The 19,122-nt window shown below is 39.5% G+C and overlaps 1 protein-coding gene across 3 annotated transcripts in view; it reads left to right on the top strand.

Moving 5' to 3' along the window:
• LOC138761848 (tubulin beta-4B chain-like) overlaps positions 1–18,424 on the top strand; it is a 58,565-nt gene extending 40,141 nt beyond the window's left edge. For 2 of the 3 annotated variants that reach the window (XM_069934723.1, XM_069934731.1), the window contains 2 exons: positions 3,345–3,455; positions 17,266–18,424. In XM_069934723.1, coding sequence (XP_069790824.1) covers positions 3,345–3,455; positions 17,266–18,323 — 1,169 coding nt within the window. In that variant the 3' untranslated portion in view covers positions 18,324–18,424. Of the gene's footprint in view, positions 1–3,344; positions 3,456–4,227; positions 4,331–17,265 lie in introns of those variants that run through there. The other variant, XM_069934740.1, reaches the window with a different exon arrangement.
• The last annotated feature ends 698 nt before the right edge of the window (positions 18,425–19,122 follow it).

Below are 19,122 nucleotides of genomic sequence, written 5' to 3' on the forward strand. Positions count from 1 at the left end.
ATCCTCTCAAGTCTTCTTCAATCTTTTTTAATAATGGTAAGTAATTCAACTTAAACAAATTATTTATATTTTTATTAATTTTTATTCTTAAATATTTAATTGCATAATTTTTCCATTTAAATTTTATCAATCTTTTACACTAAGAATAGTCCATATCTACCATAGGTATCACCTCACTTTTATCAATGTTAACTTTATAACCCGATACTAATCTGTATTCTTTTAATCTCGTTCAACTTATTTAACGATATTTCTGGTCTCGTTAAATATACTATAACATCATCTGCAAATAGGCTAATTTTATGTTCTTTATTACCTACTTCAAATCCTTTAATTTTTCTATCAATTCTAATTATTTCTGCTAATGGTTCTATTACTAATGCAAATAAAAAAGGTGATAATAGGAAACCTTGTCTAGAAGGCCTTTACAAAAAAAAAAGGTTTTTGATATTTGTTTATTTGTAATCACATTTGCTTTTGGCTGGTCATATAATGCCTTTATCCAATTAATAAAAGTATTTGGGATTCCAAAAGCATTAAGTGTATCAAATTAAAAAATCCCATTTCAACCTGTCAAATGCTTTCCCTGCATCCAACACAACCGCCACCGCTGGGATCTTTCTATTTTGCGCTATATTTATCAAAGTGAAAAATTTAATAATATTGTCCGCTGCTCTTCTATTTTTGATAAAACCAGTTTGGAAAAATTCAACTAACCTATTAGCTAATAATTTTGATACAATTTTATAATCTGTATTCAATAATGATATAGGTCTATATGAAGAAGGTTGTAAACAGTTTTTCCATTCTGAATTACTGTTAACACTGTTTTAAATGATTCTGGAAAATCATATACCTCTTTCATTTGGTCTAATACCTCCATTAATGTCGGCATTAATAACTCTTTAAACTCTTCATAAAACTCTGGTGAAAAACCATCCTCACCCACTGCTTGATTATTCTGTAAAGACATTAGGGTCTCATAAACTTCTATTTCAGAAAAATTATTCGACAACCTTAACTTTTTATCATCTTTTAACACAGGCAATTTAACTTGTCTCAAATAGTCTTTAATTTTATTGTTATCTTTCAAAGATTCTGAATGATAAAATTTAGCATAAAATTCCTTAAAGTGATCATTTATTTCCTGCAGTTTATAAGTAATTTGGCCTGTGTTTTTTAATTGCAGTTATTGTTCTAGAAACTTGTTCTGTTTTTAATTGCCATGCTCAGACTTTATGCGCCCTTTCACCCAACTCATAATATTTTTGTCACGATCTCATTATATCTCTTTCCATTCGATGTCTGTATTGTATTATATCTTAATTTCTTAGACTCTTCTCATCTTTTTGAACTTGTATTTCCTTCTCCAGTTTCATTATTTCTTTATCTAACTAGTCTACTTCTTTCACATATTCTTTCTTTACTTTTGAAGTATAGCTTATTATTTGACCTGTTAAATATGCTTTCATAGATTCCCATATTATAAACTTGCTTGTTTCTTCATTTCTGTTGTGGATATAAAAGTCTCTTTCATTTTCTCCTGCTTTTTAGTGAAAATTCTCTGTTCTACATACATTTCTTCCAGTTCTTCTTCCTGATCGCTGGAGCTGGAAGCTTCTTGAGCTTTTTTAAAAATTGCCTCCATTTTTTTCTGTGCTGTGCATATGCACGAGGAGTTGCGCATGCACAGAGTCACTTCTTCTCCCGTGGCAGGTGGCCATTGACATTTATGTCCAAGGTCTCCCCAGCTCCAGGCTTGTCTCCACGGGCTCCTACCTTCCAGACAGCTCCAGGATGCTTCTTCAAGGTAGGCCTCTCTTCTTTATCTGTTTCCTTTTCTTGGTTGATTTCTTGAAAAATAATAGTTGTTTTATCCTTCTTTGGTGGCATTCTGTGTTGCTCCGTAGGCCTTCCGACGGCTTTTCTTTCTTTTTTTTTAATCATTTCAGCTTTTTTTGGACTTTTAAAAAATGTTTTTGGAAAGAGAAGAGATTCCAAGTCTAACTCCACATCATCAGATAGCACACTTCCCGCAAAAGCAATGCTGATTAGGTAATTTAAATTTGTCAGATAATTGCTCAAAAGAAGCAAAGTTTTGGCCTATATATCAGTCCAAGAAAGATTGAATACCCAACCTAGACCATTGAGAACATCCAATGTCTTGAACCGAAGGTTGAAAAAAATGGAATTATGTAAGATTGAACTAATAAAAATCCAAATACGCAAAGTATGTCTAACTACCAAATTGTCATTTAGTTTGGAGAGAATAAAAGGCAAATTTGCTCCAAGTATTAAGATAAGAGAATGTTATTTAATGGATTTAATCTCTAAGTCAATCCATCCTGAGTCATTTGAATATTCATTATGATGTATCTAAATAGTGATGTATCTAATGTGTACTGCCCAGTAATAAAGTCTCAAATTATGTAATGCTAAGCCCCCATTTCTCCTAGTATTTTGAAGGAATTTTTTTTCTGGATATAAAAATCAATTTTCTCTGGTAAATAGACCATTGAAAGGGAACCAAATGTATGCACATTTTCCAATTTATAAAGCTTAGTTGTTTCATTACCCAGTATCACTAAATATTCAGTTACATTAGTGCAAGAAAAGAAAGTGGTTATCGCAACACCTTTACACCTTGATTGGGACTGGGGTTTAAATCTCTTACTGTCTGTAAGGAGTTTGTATGTCATCCCTGTGTCTGCATAGATTTTCCCCAGGGGCTCTGGTTTCTCCCCACCATTTGAATTGGGTGTAAATTGAGTGGCATGGTCCCATGGGCTAAAATGGCTTGTTACCATGCTGAATGTCTAAATTTAAAAAAAAATTAAAAAGCTGTAAGAAGCCTTTTTATTGTTATGATTAGAGTAGTAAGGGGAACTTCAAGAGCCTGACCGCTATTGGATAAAATCTCCCCCTTAAACTTTGAGGTGCTGGACTTCATGCTTCTGAACCTTCTTCCTGAAGGAAGCAGTGAGAAAAGGTTGCGACCAGAGTGATGAGGGCCCTTTATAAAATTGGCTGCCTTCTTGAGGGAGCACCTGTCATAGATGTTTTCAATAGATGGAAGGTTGAAGATATCAAAAGATAGCAATTTCCTTCTTTTAAAATAGAATTTTGTATTTCCATTCACTTTGTGAGTGCCACTTACTAGTCCAAGCTGATAGAGTGCAGAGCATTAATGACATTATGGCGTTCAGCCAATAACAGTAGGCACTCCATTGGTTGCAGAAATGCTATGATTAGGAATCTAGTCAATGGTTAGATTTTGTTTGATCAAATAGCAAAAGAAAATATTTAGTTTTGACATGTTATTTACATATGATTGGTTGATCCAGGTGGTAAATATGTGCCTCGTGCTGTCCTCATGGATTTGGAACCTGGTACTATGGATTCTGTTCGTTCTGGTCCTTTTGGGCAGATTTTCAGGCCTGATAACTTTGTGTTTGGTAAGTAAAGTTTGTAAGTCAAGAAGGGACTGGCATTTATATTGTGTCATTTATGTTCTTGGGATATCCATGTATTTCTTCCAGCCAAATCACAATTTAAGAAGTTATGTCACTGTTATGTAGTTCAATGCACATCAAGATATGCAGAAAATAATGTACTATTGATAGTTGATGTATTTTACTCCTCTACCAACATCCTAATAAATGTCCATTAGACTACTGGGTATGATTCCCCTGCATTTTTAAATCAAGGTCATGGGACTTTTTGCACTCAGGCAGTTGGACTTTAGTTTAAAGTTTAAAGTTTAAGTGCAGTTCTCAGAGAGGGAGCACTTTGACTTCATTCTTTTGGGGTTTGTGCATTGTCATGTGACCATGGTGGGTTTCTGTGGGTGCTCCTGTTTCCTACCACATCCCAGATGCTGGTTAGTAGGTTAATTGGCTGCTATAAATTTCCTCAAGTGCAGCTGGATGGTGGGAAAATTGGGAGGGACAATTGTATGAGCATGTATGAAAAAATAGTACATGGAGAAGAAGTGATGGAATGAGATTGCTTGGAGAGCTCACATATATTCAATGGCTGAAAGGCTTTCACAAGCCATTAGAAAACTTGAATTAACAAATCATTTTAAAGTTGGAATCTCTCATTGTAGTAAGAATTCTCAGTTAGTATTATTTTAATACCTCTTAAGACTGCAAATTAAATTGAGGACTCAACATCAGCTCCCTGCTGAATGGAATATTAATGAAATATTTGTTTTCCTTTTGAAAGGCCAGGAGGTGAAAGGGCATTGGATAGATGGTGGAAGAGGTGAGGAGAGACAGGAAGTGGGAGAGACCAGTGAGAGGGAGACAAATGTTCATCCAATGCCAGGGTGAGGTCAAACGAAAACTTGAGAAGAAACATTCTGACTGGATACTCTTAAACCCAATGGCATGAATTTCTGTTTTTTTACTCTCACCTCTATCTGGTTCCACTTTATCCATCTCTTCTTTATCTACTTCTGTTTTTACTTTTATGTCTAACCTTGCCCCTCCCCCCTCCACAATGGTCTCAGATGCTTGAATGAAAAGGGGGCATGGGAGGAGCAGAGGCTAACAGGTAAAAGTTAACAGATGGATGCAGTTGAGAGGGTTGAAGAAAAAGAAGCCGATAAATGATTGGGGGAGAGGAAGGTTATCTAGCACATTTGTGTACTGTACCATTTAACTCCCAATATCTGTCTTATCTGTTTGAAGTTCCTGACTAGTTTAAAACGTTGATACCCTTTTAGATATCGTGTTCCAGATTTGACAAGTATTGCTTAAGAGTTTAGAAGATTGAGAGGCAGAAGTATAAAATTCTTATGGGCTTTATAGGAGTGATGCAGAATTGATGCTTCTGCTTCATCATTGGTATTGTGTTGTTGATAGGTAGCATAGCTTCTACACCATTTCAGTTTTTGGGGAACATCAACTTAATTGTTGGTGTGTTATTTTAGACCACTTGTTATTTCTGTGTATTTCCTGTTCTGTTTTGTGGTTTTCGGCATTCAGTTTGACTTTTACTCCTTCCACCCCTAACCCCTGGAACACCATTTCATTAGTAATGTTGAATGTTTGCTTCTTAGAGATAATTGTTCCACAAGCTAAATTTTTTTAGTCCAGTTGTGATATTAGAATTTATTTAACAAATATAGATATTAGTCAAACATGCTTTATCCACATAACAGATGTGCCCTCTGAGAATTCTGGTTGCTAGTTTTAGGAAGGATGTCATTACTTTGGAAAGGGTGGAGAAAAGATTCACAAGGGTGTTACTGGGACTGGAGGACTCAAGTTAAATCTAGATACTGGATAGGCTGGGGCTTTTAGCTCTGGAGCACAGGTGGCTTAATGACATTTTAGAGGTGTATAAATCATGAGGGAAATATTGTAGATATGTAAATGGACACAATTTTTTCCTCAGGGTAGGAGAGCCAAAAATTGGTTTAAGGTGAGGAAAGATTTAAAGGAAACATGAGAGCCAACTTTTTCCACACGGATTGTGGTCAATATGAGGAACAAACTGCCAGAGGAAATGATAGTGGTTACAGATACACATTTAAAGGACATTTACACACAAATCTGGATAAGAGAGGTTTAGAGACAATATGAGCCAAAAATAGGCAAATGGGACTAGCTCAAGTAGGCAACTTGGCCAGCATGGATGAATTGGGCCAAAAGTACTGCAAAACTTTGACTAAGAAGTAAGATGAGCCAAAAATAGGCAAATGGGACTAGCTCAAGTAGGCAACTTGGCCAGTATGGATGAGTTGGGCCAAAAGTACTGCAAAACTCTGACTAAGAAGTAAAAATAAAATACTGTATATTGCAAAATTCTGAAATAAAAGTGTTAGAAATGTTTAGTTTTCCATATCCCTTGATTCTACTGTAGCCCAAAACCTATCTTGGCCTTGAAATACATCCAGTGACTCAATCACCTTAGGTCTCTGTGATAAAGAATTCCAATGATTGTCAATCCATTGAGAGAAGAAATTCCTCCTCATATCGTTGTTAAGTGGGTGAACATTTATGCTGAAACTGTGGCACAAATTTTTGACTCGTCAAATCTTGTAAGTTTCAATTAGTTCACCTCTCTTTCAATTAAATTCTAGGCAGTAGTGACTCAATTTGCTAAATATTTGCTTATAAAAGAATTCTCCATCCTAAGAATTAATTAAATTGGCCTTCACTGCATAGCCTTTAGTTTGTAAATCCTTCTCTAAATAACTAGTACTCCAGGATGCATAAGCATAGACTTCTCCAGTTTCTTTTTACACCCCCTCCCCCTTGTTGCCTCTCACCCAGCTTTGTCTGTCTGTCTCCTTTTTCCTCTGTCTCCTTTCACAGAGCCAAATCAATTCTCACCTCCCCTCTTATCATATCTATTTAGCACCTTTTGTGGGTCTTGGCTGCACTCCCTGCCATTCTTCAGTCTTTATTCTTTTTTCAATATTTTATTCATAATTTTCCACACTTGGCTCAAAGAGCTTTCAACAATATAATTGTCAGTGAAGACAGTATACACCGACTACAAATTATACAAATCCATTCTATACAGATTCCTCTGTTGAGTCCAAATTTATCCCCTTCCCTACTTTTTCTCCCGCCCCCCACTCTTGTGACACATAACATTTAATGCTTAACTAATCAAAAAGAAAATAAAAGGAAACACACAGGACAATAAAAGAACTCACAACAAAGGAATAAATCATATATCAGGGAGTTATAGGTATGTCGTGGCATGATGGCCCAGGTCCAGGCCGATTTCCTGATTTTACCTGGCTTGAATGAGACAGGCCCCCTGCCCTGCCCCACCATCCCCCCCCCCCCCCCCCCCAAAACTGAGGAAGAAGCATGGAAGGCAGAGCAGTGAGGTGCAGCAGGTCTACCCACAACTGTGCTCCTACAAAGTTTAGGTATGGTTGCCAAATCTTTCGGAAAATGCCATACCTTCCCCTTAAGTTGTACGTGATTTTGTCCAGGAACTTAGCCTTGCATCTCCTTCCTCCACAGCGCAATGTTCAAACAAGGGTCGGACTTCCACATAACCTCTGAGCACTTCCTGACCACCGCCAATGCGATCATTACAATTTGAATTTGAAATTTGGACAGCTTCATTTTAAGTCTTATGTCCATTATATTACCCAACAGGAACAACTCCAGGTCCTGTGGGAATTCCTTACCTATAGCACTTCACCTAATTTGGTCCAAAAGGGCCTCACTTTGATGCATGTCTAAGACACATGCACAAAGGTCCCTGTCTCAATGCCGCATCCAAACATTGCTCTGATAATTCTGGTTTAGATCTAGTAATCTTTTAGGTCGGACCAGCATCGCTTATCAATCGTTATTCTGAGGTCCGACTCCCATTTCTGCCTTGATTTATGAAGTCTTCATTCAGGTCCTTCCACTTGGAGGAAGAAATACATTGCTAAAATGAATTTCCATGTGTTCTCCCTTTGAATCATGGTCTTTATGTCACTGCATAGGTAGGACCATGGTTGGACCTTATTTGTCCTGTAGAAAAGATCTTATCTGAAGGTAGCAGTGGAATGTTCTATTTGATAAAGCATATTTCTGTCTAAGTTGTTCAAATGGCATTAGCTGCCCTTGCTTGTAACAGTCCTCTATACATCTGACGCAGTTCCAGCGCCAGATGTCCAGGATCTTGTTACCTACCGTCAAAGGTATTAATCAATTTGGAACCAAGGTGATTTTGGGGACAGCCCCACTTTTATTCCTAAATATTGGTTAATGTTATTCCAAATGCAAATAATTTGTTTCAATATGAGGCTTCAGTTTTTCTGGATAGCAATTTGGCATCCCATTTATAAATGAAATCCTCTGCCACCTTCTCAACCACCAAGTGCAGACCAATTTGTACCTTCCCTCCCTTGAACACCCAGACTGTAATCCCAGGTCAATTTTTCCATAGAGTCCTTAGCTACTTTCCCGTTCCATAAAAATGTTCTCAAACCATGAAAGCAGGTTCTGTAAAAAACCCCAGGGCAACGCTACAGGCAGTGTCTGGAAGAGATACTGAAGTCTTGGCAGCACATTCATTTTAATACACTTGACCCTTCCCACTAGCATTATGGGCAGGGACATCCACCTGTTCAGGACCTCCTTGATTTTTTTCCCAGCAACGAGGTATAATTTAACTTATACAAATTATTTAAATTATTATCTATTCTAACTCTTAGATATTTGATATCATTTAACAGCCACTTTAAGTAATAGTTCTCTTGACATTGACTATAGTCCCCTCTCGTGAGTGGCCTAATTTTGCTCTTGTCGCAATTGATCTTATACTCAGAAACTTTCCCATAGTCCTCCAGGGTAGAGTGCAGTTTAGACAATGATTTCATACCAACACATTATCAGCAAATAGGTTGATCTTGTGTTCTTCCTGGCCTACTTTGTAGCCCTTAATGTCTAGATCCTGACAAATGGCCTCAGCCAAAGGTTCCATAGCCAGTATGAACAGGACTGAGGAAATTTGTCCATTGGTCACAACTTTCACCTTGGACACATGATATAGCACCTGTATCCAATTAATAAAAGTTGGCCCTAACCAAAATTTCTCTAGCACTTTAAATAAAAACTCCCTCTCCAGTCTGTCAAATGCCTTCTCTGCATCCAGGGCCATGGCAAGACCCCTCTCATTTCTAGTTTGTGCCGGGTGTAATACACTTACTGATGTTATCTGCTGCCTGTCTTTTTGGTACAAAGCCCATTCGATCTTTATTTACTAGCTTTGGAAAATACTTTGCCAATCTATTTGCCAGGGCTTTGGCTATTATCTTATAGTTCGTGTTTAATAATGAAATTAACCTATAAGAAGATGGCAACAATTGATCTTTGTCTTTCTTTAGGATTGTTGTAATAATTGCCATTGAAAAATAATCCAGGAGCTTATGGGTCTCCATTGGTTGACCTACCACCTCCATATAAAGAGGCATCAGTAAATCTTTGAATTCCTTATAGAACTCAGATGGAAACCCATCCTCCCCCAGAGACTTGTTAGTTTGTAATGAGTTCAGTGCTTTCTCTATCTTGTCTTCTATGAAGGGACCATCTAAGTCTTCCTGCTCTTTGAAGTCCAAATTTGGCAGCACTACTTTGGACAAGAACTTGCCAATTTTGTCCGTGCTCCCCACCAATTCTGATTTATATAAACTTCATAATATTCATTAATTTCCTTTGGTTTATTGGAGACCCTATCTTTCCCAGCTTGCACCGCACTGATTGCTCTCAAAGCCTGCTCCATCCTCAACTACCATGCAAGGCTCTGTCCTTCAACTCATAATATTTTTGTTTTGTTTGCAGTATGGCCTTTTCCATACTGGACATTTGAAACAAGTTATATTTCATCTTCATATTTGTCATAGGCCTATATTGGTCTTCGGAGCCTGATCTTTGGAAGTCCTTTTCCAAATGGGAAATTTCTTGCTCCAATTCATTCACCTCCTTCTTTTATTCTTTCCTTATTGTTCTAGTGTACCCAATTATTTGACCCCTCAAATACTCCTTGAGGTGTCCCATAGGAGGAGTTGATCTGGAGTAGAGGTAGCCTCACAGAACATATCTATTTGTGCTCTTATAAAACTACAAAACTCTAGTTTCCTCAACAGCAGTGGATTAAGACGCCATCTATAAACTGTTTCCTGTATATCAGGCATTTAAACCATTATTACCAAGAGCAAATGATCTGATAGAAGTGCTGCCTTGAGTAGAAGGAATAATCTCTCTCCCTTCGAAGCTTCCGCCTCCATATATCAATCAAATTTGTTATTGTTATTTTCTTTGTTGACTTATGTAAGATAGGATCCAGACAAAAATTATAGTCTCCCTAAACTCCCTTCCTTCTGCCAATCTCAGGAAAATAGCCTGCATAAATTTTTCATCATTGAAGTTGGGAGTGTATACATTTACTAAGGTCCAGGATTCCGAGTATATCTGGCAGTGCACAAATACAAATCTTTCTGCTTTATCTGTAGTCACACCCTGCACTCTCACTGGAACACTCTTCCCTACCAAGATTGCAACCCCCCACCCCCCCCCCCCCCCACCTATGCCTACACACTGATCAAGGAGACTATTACCTAATCCACCCTCTTTTTAACTTTTGATGCTCTTATTCAGTCAAGTGGATTTCCTGGAGGAAGTCCAGGTCTGTACCCATTTTCTTAATGTGTGCCAAGACCCTTTTTCTCTTAACCAAACTGTTTAGACTATTAACATTAAAACTAACACACTTTATGCTCTTAGCCATTGCCCCTAGGGTAGTCATATAGTAGTCCTTCTGCACCTTTGCCGCCCCAACTTCCCATCCCAACCCAACCCAATCATCCTCGGCCAATCGCCTCTGGCCGCCAGCCAGGCCCACGACAAACCCTGGGAGAAAAAAAGGACTCAAACATTCAACTAAAGAGAAACAAAAAGACACATCTTCACTGAAAGCTATAATGAAACAACTGGTTAACCCCAAACAATTCCCCATCCCAGCCCATATTTCATCCTCGCCCTCCTTTCCCTCATTTGGTGACCATTACCTTTAATTTGTCACTATTCCTCTCAATATAATAGGTCATGTGCCCCGCACTCATACTCCTCCCCTCCTCTCCCCCTGAGCACCCCAGATCTCTTTTTTTTCCCCTTGACATTTTGTATATTTATTTTTTTTCTTTTATTCCTTTCCCCCTTCCCTTTCCATAAACCCAATAATAACATGTAATTGCACCAAAACAATGTTACTACTTACAATAGCTTCTTAGCTTGCCATAGTTTATTCCCCATTTTTACCATTAGCTTTCTTTCTCCTCCTCCCCACCAGGACCGGTAACTCCTTGGCAAATTGTTGAACCTTTCCCAGCTCAGATAAAAACTTTCTTTCCCCCCTGACATTACAATTGTGCTTTTAAAATCTTTTTTCTGTCTTGGTAACCCAGCAATTTTACCAAGATTGAGCAGGGTCTCTGTCCAGGATTTGGTTTTGGAAGGTGATTGGGGAGGGGGGTGGGGAGTAGAAAAAAAATCGGTGGGCTCTCTCTACCTCTACTTTTTCACCCAGCACATCCCTGCCCAGTATTTCAGGGATTCATATCTGAAAAAAATTAACTGGATTTCTCCCTTCAAAACTCTCTTTTAACCCCACTATATTTATGTTATTTCTACAGTTAAAGTTTTCCAGGGTGTCTAACTTGGTCCAGATGCACTCCCTTTCTCTCAACAGGACTTCCAATTTCTCCTCTACTCTTTTTTTGTCTATATTAGCTCTCACTATATCCTCAGCCTCATTCATTTTCCCCCATCAGACAGAGAGAGCATCTTGTACTTTATCTTTCCTCCCAGAGCCTGTGCTCTAATGTCCATTGCCTTAAATAACCTATCTTCCATGAGGCCCAATGCCTCCACAGAGAGGGCTCCGAGTAACACCCCCCCCCCCCCCCCCCGCTTTGTGTCCCAAGTGAGTCTCTTCCAGGCTTCCTGGCCTCACGGCGTTTTCCTCAGTTACCGTTGCAATTACCCCTGTCGTCATACTACTTGACCTCGTCGCTCAAGCTCGACACGCCATCCGACCCAACACCATGGTCCTCTGCTCTCACCAGGCCTCAACCTCACTCTTTAGCTGTGCATCCCAGCACCTTTGCCTCGCATCCACTGCACCCACCGTCTGTAGTTTGAGTTGCGCCCAGCGTGAACTCTCCCGGCTCGACCATCCTGTTCTCCGATCACTGCTCTCATCTGTGGGTGGCTTTGGAGTCACATGCAGTGCAAACTCTCCCAGCCCAGCAGTCTCGCTCCCCTGCTCTGTGACTGCTGTTTTCACCACCCACAGCCTGGGAACCATGCACAACATGAGCACCCCAAGCCCAGCGATCCCGCCCCTTTGCCATGCATCCGTCACTCGTATTGTCGCCGGCCTGAGAGTCGCGCACAGTGCGGACTCTCCTGACCAGGCGGTCCTGCTGTGGGAGGGGGGCCTCAAGCCTCTCCCCCTCTCCAGAATCTCTCACCGGACTCCTGTTAACCGGAGGATGTTTCAAGGCAGCGCCACTTCCTTGGCCATGGCTCTCCTGTCGGACAGGCTCCTCCAGCCAAAAGTCAGCTTCACTGGTGGGCCTCAGTGTGCCCCCACCATTTTCATCATGATGAGACAGCTTGAGTTGCTCTGGGGATCTCGAGGCCAACTCTTTACCATTTCTCCCTGTTGATTTTGTTTTTTTTTGTCATTATTCTGATCTGGTATTTTCCATACCACTTGTGAGTATGTTGGGTATCTTTAAATTCTTTTGTTGCAGTTTATCTTCGTATTAGATCTGGGAGCTCCGGGGGCTCACTTCTGCCTACTCTCCCCGCATCACGTCCAGTCTTTATTCTTAAGCCTTCCAGTTCTTTACTTATTCCTGAAAGAACTCAGACCCGAAATGTCAGTAATATATCTTTACCTCCTGTGGATGCTGAGAGACCAGCTGAATTCCTCAGCATTTCTGAGTGTTTTTACTGCAATCACAGCATCTGCAGACTTTAGTGTTTCATTTTATACTGCAGGAGTGATCTGCTTACTGTTTCTTGAATGAGAATACCAAGGCAGTCTGAATACCAATATTTAGTTATCTCTGTTGGCTCCCATTAACCGCCATTAGAAAATGGGAGCAGGACTAAGCCACTAGATATCTCAAGCCTGCCCCACCATTTAATATGATCATGACCTCTTCTGTGCCATATAACTATTTACACCACAGAAACAGGCCAGTTCAGCCCTTCTAATCTATGCCAAACAATTACTCCCACCTAGTTCCACTGGCCCGCATTTGACCCATAACCCTCGTACCTCTCCTGTCCATATACCTATCCAACTTTTCCTTAAATATTAACATCGATCTCACTTCTACCACCTCTGCCAGAAGTTCATTCCCCAACCCCACCACCCTTTATGTGAAGAAATTCCCCCTCATGATCCCCCTAAACTTTTTCCCTTTTACTCTCAATCCATGCTCTCTTGTTTGAATCTCCCCCACTCTCAATGTGAAAAGTCTATCTGTACCTCTTATAATTTTGAATACCTCTATCAAATCGCCCCTCAATCGTCTACCCTCCAGGAAATAAAGTCCAAGCCTACTCAACTTTTCCCTGTAACTCAATATAAATTTGGCAACCAAAAATGCACACAGTATTCCAAATTTGGCCTCACCAATGGCTTATACAACTTAACATAACATCCCAACTCTTGTATTCATTACTCTGATTTATAAAGGCCAATATACCAAATACCTTCTTCACCACATCTACATGTGATTCAACTTTCAGGGAATTATGTACCATGACTCCTAAATCTCTTTGTTTCACTGCACTCCTCAGTTGTCTACCATTTAACGTGTATGACCAGTTTTGATTAGTCCTACCAAAATGTAGCACCTCACATTTAACAGTATTAAACTCCATCTGCCATTTTCCAGCCCACTCTTCTAACTGTCCTATATCACCCTGTAAACTTTGATAATCTTCTTCACTATCCACAACACCACCAACCTTTGTATCATCTGCAAATTTACTAATCCAGTTTGCCACCCTATCATCTAGATCAGGGGTGTCAAACTCAAATTCACAGAGGGCCAAAATTAAAAACTTGGATTAAGTCGTGGGCCAAACTAAATATTTATTGAAAATTTTCAACAACATCTGCATGTTTTCTCTTCTTTCAACATTTGTAATGTTAAACTTTTTCTTATTAAAATAAATGTTTAATAATAGTTTTGGTTAAACTCTTTTCAGAAGAAGCATTAACAAATGAGAAATAAAATATTCAATAAATAATATTTCTCTATAGCCTTTAAGCTCCTTTTAAATGTATTTTTTTTCACAAGCCAACAAGTCAAAAAAATAACAACTTGCTTCAATGACAAACAGGTTTGTCTTTTAAAATGAACATATAGTCTGCCTCCCACCTGTCTTGAAAGGTCCTGTTTTCTGTCTTTCGTTTGGCCATTTTTCGTAAGGGGTTTATTACATGTGAGTTGGGCGACAGGTCGCAGATGCTAATGAAAGTAAAAAGAGGAGGTGGGGGCGATTAGCGGGCTGACGGGCCGGCACCAACGCATTTGCAAAGCATTCTAGGATTTGTAGTATTAGCTGTGCATGCGCTATACTGGCCAGCAGGCCAGCTCTAATACATATTTGATATGATCTTGCGGGCCAAATATAATTATATCACGGGCCAAATTTGGCCCGCGGGCCTGAGTTTGACATGTGTGATCCAGATTGTTAATATACATGAGAAACAGAAGTGGAACCAATACCGATCCCTGAGGCACTCCACTAGTCTCTGACATCTCCCATCCAACCATTGTTGAATCCATTTCACTACTTCATCATTAATACCTAATGCTTCCACCTTCCTTACTAAGCTTTTATGGGGAACCGTGTCAAAAGCCTTACTAAAGTCCAAATAGACAACATCCATAACCTTCCCTTCATCAACCTTTTTTAGTAACCTCCTCGAAAAACTCTGGAAGCTTTGTTAAACGTGATCTGCCCCGTTCAAAACCATGCTGACTACTCGAATCAATCCCTGTCATTCCAAATAGTTGTATATACCATCTTTAAGAATACTTTCCATTCAAACTTACAGGCCTATAATTACTAGGTTTACTTTTGGATCCTTTTTTGAAGCGGAACCACATGAGTCACCCTCCAGTCCTCTGGCACCTCCCCCTGTGGCCAATGACATTTTAAATATTTCCATTAATGCTCCCACTATTTGTACACCAACCTTCCTCAGGGTCCTCGGAAATATTTTGTCAGGACCAGGAGATTTATCCACTTTGATCTTTTTTAATATATCCAACACTACCTCCTCATTAATCCTTATATTATCCATGACCTCCATACCATATTTCTTCACTTCATCAGTTACAATGTTCTTTTCCTTAGTGAATATTAAAGAAAAAAATCATTTAAAATTTCTCCCATCTCTGACTTCTGATGGAGCCAACCCCCTGATCATCAAGGGGCCCATTGTTATCCCTCAGTATTCTTTTACTTTTAATGTACCTATAGAAACCCTTTGGATTTATTTTTACTTTGCCTGCCAAAACAGCTTCATATCTTCTTTTAGCCTTTTTAATTTCTTTCTTAATATTTTTTTCACTCCTTATATTCCTCAAGCAATTCTCCTATTCCCTGCTGTTTAAACCTATTGTACACATCCCTCTTCCTCACAACCAAGTTCCAATATCTTTTGAAAACCAAGGCTCCCTATAGTTTCAAGCCTTTCCCTTAATCCTCATGGGGCCATACTGACTTTGTGCTCTCAAAATTTCTCCTTTGAATATCCTCCATTTATTTGCTACATCCTTCCCTGAAAATATCTTATCCCAATCCACATCCTCCAAATCTTCTCTCATCCCCTTGAAATTTTCTTTCTTCCAATCAAGAATCTTAACCTTTTAGTCTATCTCTATTCTTTACAATCACTAGCCTAAAATTAATAGTATTGTAATCACTAGATCCAAAGTGTTCCCCACCACAAACATCTGTCAGCTGACCTATCTCGTTCCCTAATAGGAGATCCAGTAAGTACTGCCCCCTCTTGCATCGTTTCTTCTATGTACTGATTAAGAAAACTTTCCTGAACACACTTAAACTCTACCCCATCCAGGCCTCATACTGTATGGGCATCACGGTTAATGTGCAGAAAGTTGAAATCTCCTATGACTACTACTTTGTGTTTATTACACATATGCACAATCTCCTTACAAATTTGTACCTCTAATTCCCTCAGCCCATTTGGTGGACTATAATACACTCCCATTAATGTATTCATGCCTCTACCATTCCTCATTTCTACCCAAATAGCCTGGCTGGACGATCCCACCAAACAATCCTGCCGCAGCCCTGTTGTAATGTTCTCTCTAATAAGCAATGGAACTACTCCACGTTTTATCCCCCTGTTCTATCATGCCTAAAACAACAGAATCCTGGAATATTTAACTGCCAAACATGCCCTTCCTGCAACTAAGTTTCACTAATGTCCACAATATCATATTTCCATCTGTCTATCCATACCTTAAGCTCATCCTCCTTATTTACAATGCTCCTTGCATTAAAATATATGCACTTAAGAGAATGTTCTTCATAAATACTCCTTTGGTTACCATCTACTTTTACCTCTTTCCCTCCTGTATTAATTTTTACTTTCTGTTTCCTCCCTTCCTTCCAATCTAGATGTTCTTCCTCCCTAATCTCCATACTGATTCCCACTCCTCTACAGAACTTGCAAACTTGTCCACCTGGATATTGGTTCCCCTCCAGTTCAAGTGCAACCCATCCCTTTTGTACAGGTCAGACTTTCCCCAGAAGAGATCCCAATGATCTAGAAACCTAAACCCCTGCACTAGCTCCTGAGCCATGTATTCATCCTCCACATCTTTCTATTTTATCCTTGCTAGCGCATGGCACAGGCAGCAATCCCAAGATTGCCACCCTTGAGGTCCTGCTTTTCAACTTCTTTTCTAACTCTATATAATCCTTCTTCAAGATCCCATCCACACATGAACCACGGCTTCTGTCACCCACAAATCAACTCCCAACTGTCTCTCTTTTAAACTACTCACCAACCATCTGCTCCTCCCACTCGGTCCCCATAGCACTCATTTCCTTGATCTTTCAAATATTTATTTTTCTCCACCTTAAATATACCTTCTCAGATTCTGCTTCTTCTTCTTTTGTGCATTTCCCATCATATAAATGCAGCATGTGTAATTAAATGTCTGTAAGGAGTTTGCATGTTCTCCCTGTGATTGCATGGGCTTCCTCTGGGTGTTCTGGTTTCCTCCCAGCATTCAAAATGCACAGGAGTTGTAGGTTAATTGGAGTATTTGGGTGGCACAGGTTTGTAGGCTGGAAGGGCTTGTTGCCATGCTCTACATTTATATTTAAATTAAATTCAATTAGAGAAATTCTTTTTAAATTCTTCAATAAAACAAAATCCTGGACTGCAGGTATGCAGGAATCTGAAAGATCATTGTAAGGTATCTGTTAACAGTGATGGAATGACATAAATTTGATCCATAGTAAAGGACACTGCTCATGTATGCGTATACAATACAGGACAGTTACCAATGCTTTTCTGAATGATATCCAGGGAGATCATACAGATAGACACTAGCTTTAAAAATAGTATGCCAGTAATGTTGCACCAAGTTAGCAAAGAACAAAATCTTGGCTTATTGTTCTAATGCCTAAGAATTGTATGAATTTAATGTGCTGTAATTTCTTGCAGGTCAGAGTGGTGCTGGGAACAACTGGGCCAAAGGTCACTACACTGAAGGAGCTGAACTTGTTGACTCTGTTCTGGATGTGGTGAGGAAGGAGGCTGAGAGTTGTGATTGTCTCCAAGGCTTTCAGCTCACCCACTCACTAGGTGGTGGGACCGGTGCTGGCATGGGCACTCTCCTTATCAGTAAGATCCGTGAAGAATACCCTGACAGAATCATGAACACCTTTAGTATTGTGCCTTCCCCTAAAGTATCAGACACTGTTGTAGAGCCTTATAATGCAACTCTATCTGTCCATCAGCTTGTGGAGAATACTGATGAAACGTATTGTATTGATAATGAAGCCCTTTATGATATTTGTTTCCGTACCCTTAAATTGACAACTCCTACTTATGGTGATTTGAACCACCTTGTGTCAGCTACCATGAGTGGTGTAACAACCTGCTTGCGGTTCCCAGGGCAGCTGAATGCTGACTTGCGAAAACTAGCAGTGAACATGGTTCCCTTCCCCCGTCTGCACTTTTTTGTGCCAGGTTTTACTCCCCTGACCAGCCGCGGTAGCCAACAGTACCGTGCTCTCACAGTACCTGAGCTCACACAACAGATGTTTGATGCCAAGAACATGATGGCAGCCTGTGACCCTAGGCACGGTCGTTACCTGACCGTTGCTGCCGTTTTCCGGGGCCGTATGTCCATGAAAGAGGTGGATGAACAGATGTTGAATGTGCAGAATAAAAACAGTACCTATTTTGTGGAGTGGATTCCAAACAACGTTAAGACTGCAGTTTGTGACATCCCACCCCGAGGGCTCAAGATGTCTGCCACCTTCATTGGCAATACAACAGCCATCCAAGAGTTGTTTAAACGCATCTCTGAGCAGTTTACTGCCATGTTCCGGAGGAAAGCTTTCTTGCACTGGTACACTGGTGAAGGCATGGAAGAGACTGAATTTACTGAAGCTGAAAGCAACATGAATGACCTGGTGTCTGAATATCAGCAATATCAGGATGCCACATCTGGAGAAGAGGCTGAAGAAGAAGAATTAGGTGGAGAAGAGAATTAAGCTATATATTGTGCATTTTGTCTATTACCATTCTGCACTTTTTTTTGTTTTCATATCAAATGCTACTTTTAAAAGAAATAAATTTAAATAATTGCAGTAAAGTTTTGTTTGAAGTGTCATTTATAAAATTGTTACTTGTGTATGTGTTATCTATAGGGTTATCCCTGGATGATCAACTACTAAACTGGACAGTTAAATAGAATGTAAAGAGGAGAAGGTATTTTAAATATATATAACATTTGGTGCTCATCTAATCTAACCAGAGAATGGTAGACCAAACTAATTTTTAAACAGCATTGGCTATATAAGCCGATCACCTGGCCATTATATAATTTGCTTATTGAGTGACTTTCCCTCTAGCCTTTCAAAATGTTTTCTGAATATTAGTCTGATAAAATTTTGTACTGGCTTTATTTAAAAGAAATAAGTTGATAAATATAGCCTAGTTTTTACTGAATGCAGTCACCCTTAATATTGATCCCAGTTCCCCAACCAGGTTACTCAGCCAAACCTCACATTTGTTTGACTTCCTGCCTCACATTGTGTCAGTAAGTTTTCAAATATTTTACTCCAGTATTTTGCAGATGGTATCAGTAAGTCACGTATGATTATGGTCCTGAAAATTTCACTGTTGGGTCAGGGTTAAGGGGGTCACCAATAGAATTGAGTTAATTTTTTCCACGTTTGCTCAGCTGAAATTTTGAAGTTTTAGTCTCGGTGCCTTTTTGGGAGCAGCCTCCATTTTTGGAACGAGATTTCAAGGTAATGTCTATCCACACCACTGGGTTGTGTTACACAG

This window comes from Narcine bancroftii, chromosome 1 (genome assembly GCF_036971445.1).
Source record: "Narcine bancroftii isolate sNarBan1 chromosome 1, sNarBan1.hap1, whole genome shotgun sequence".
Taxonomy (NCBI): Eukaryota; Metazoa; Chordata; class Chondrichthyes; order Torpediniformes; family Narcinidae; genus Narcine; species Narcine bancroftii.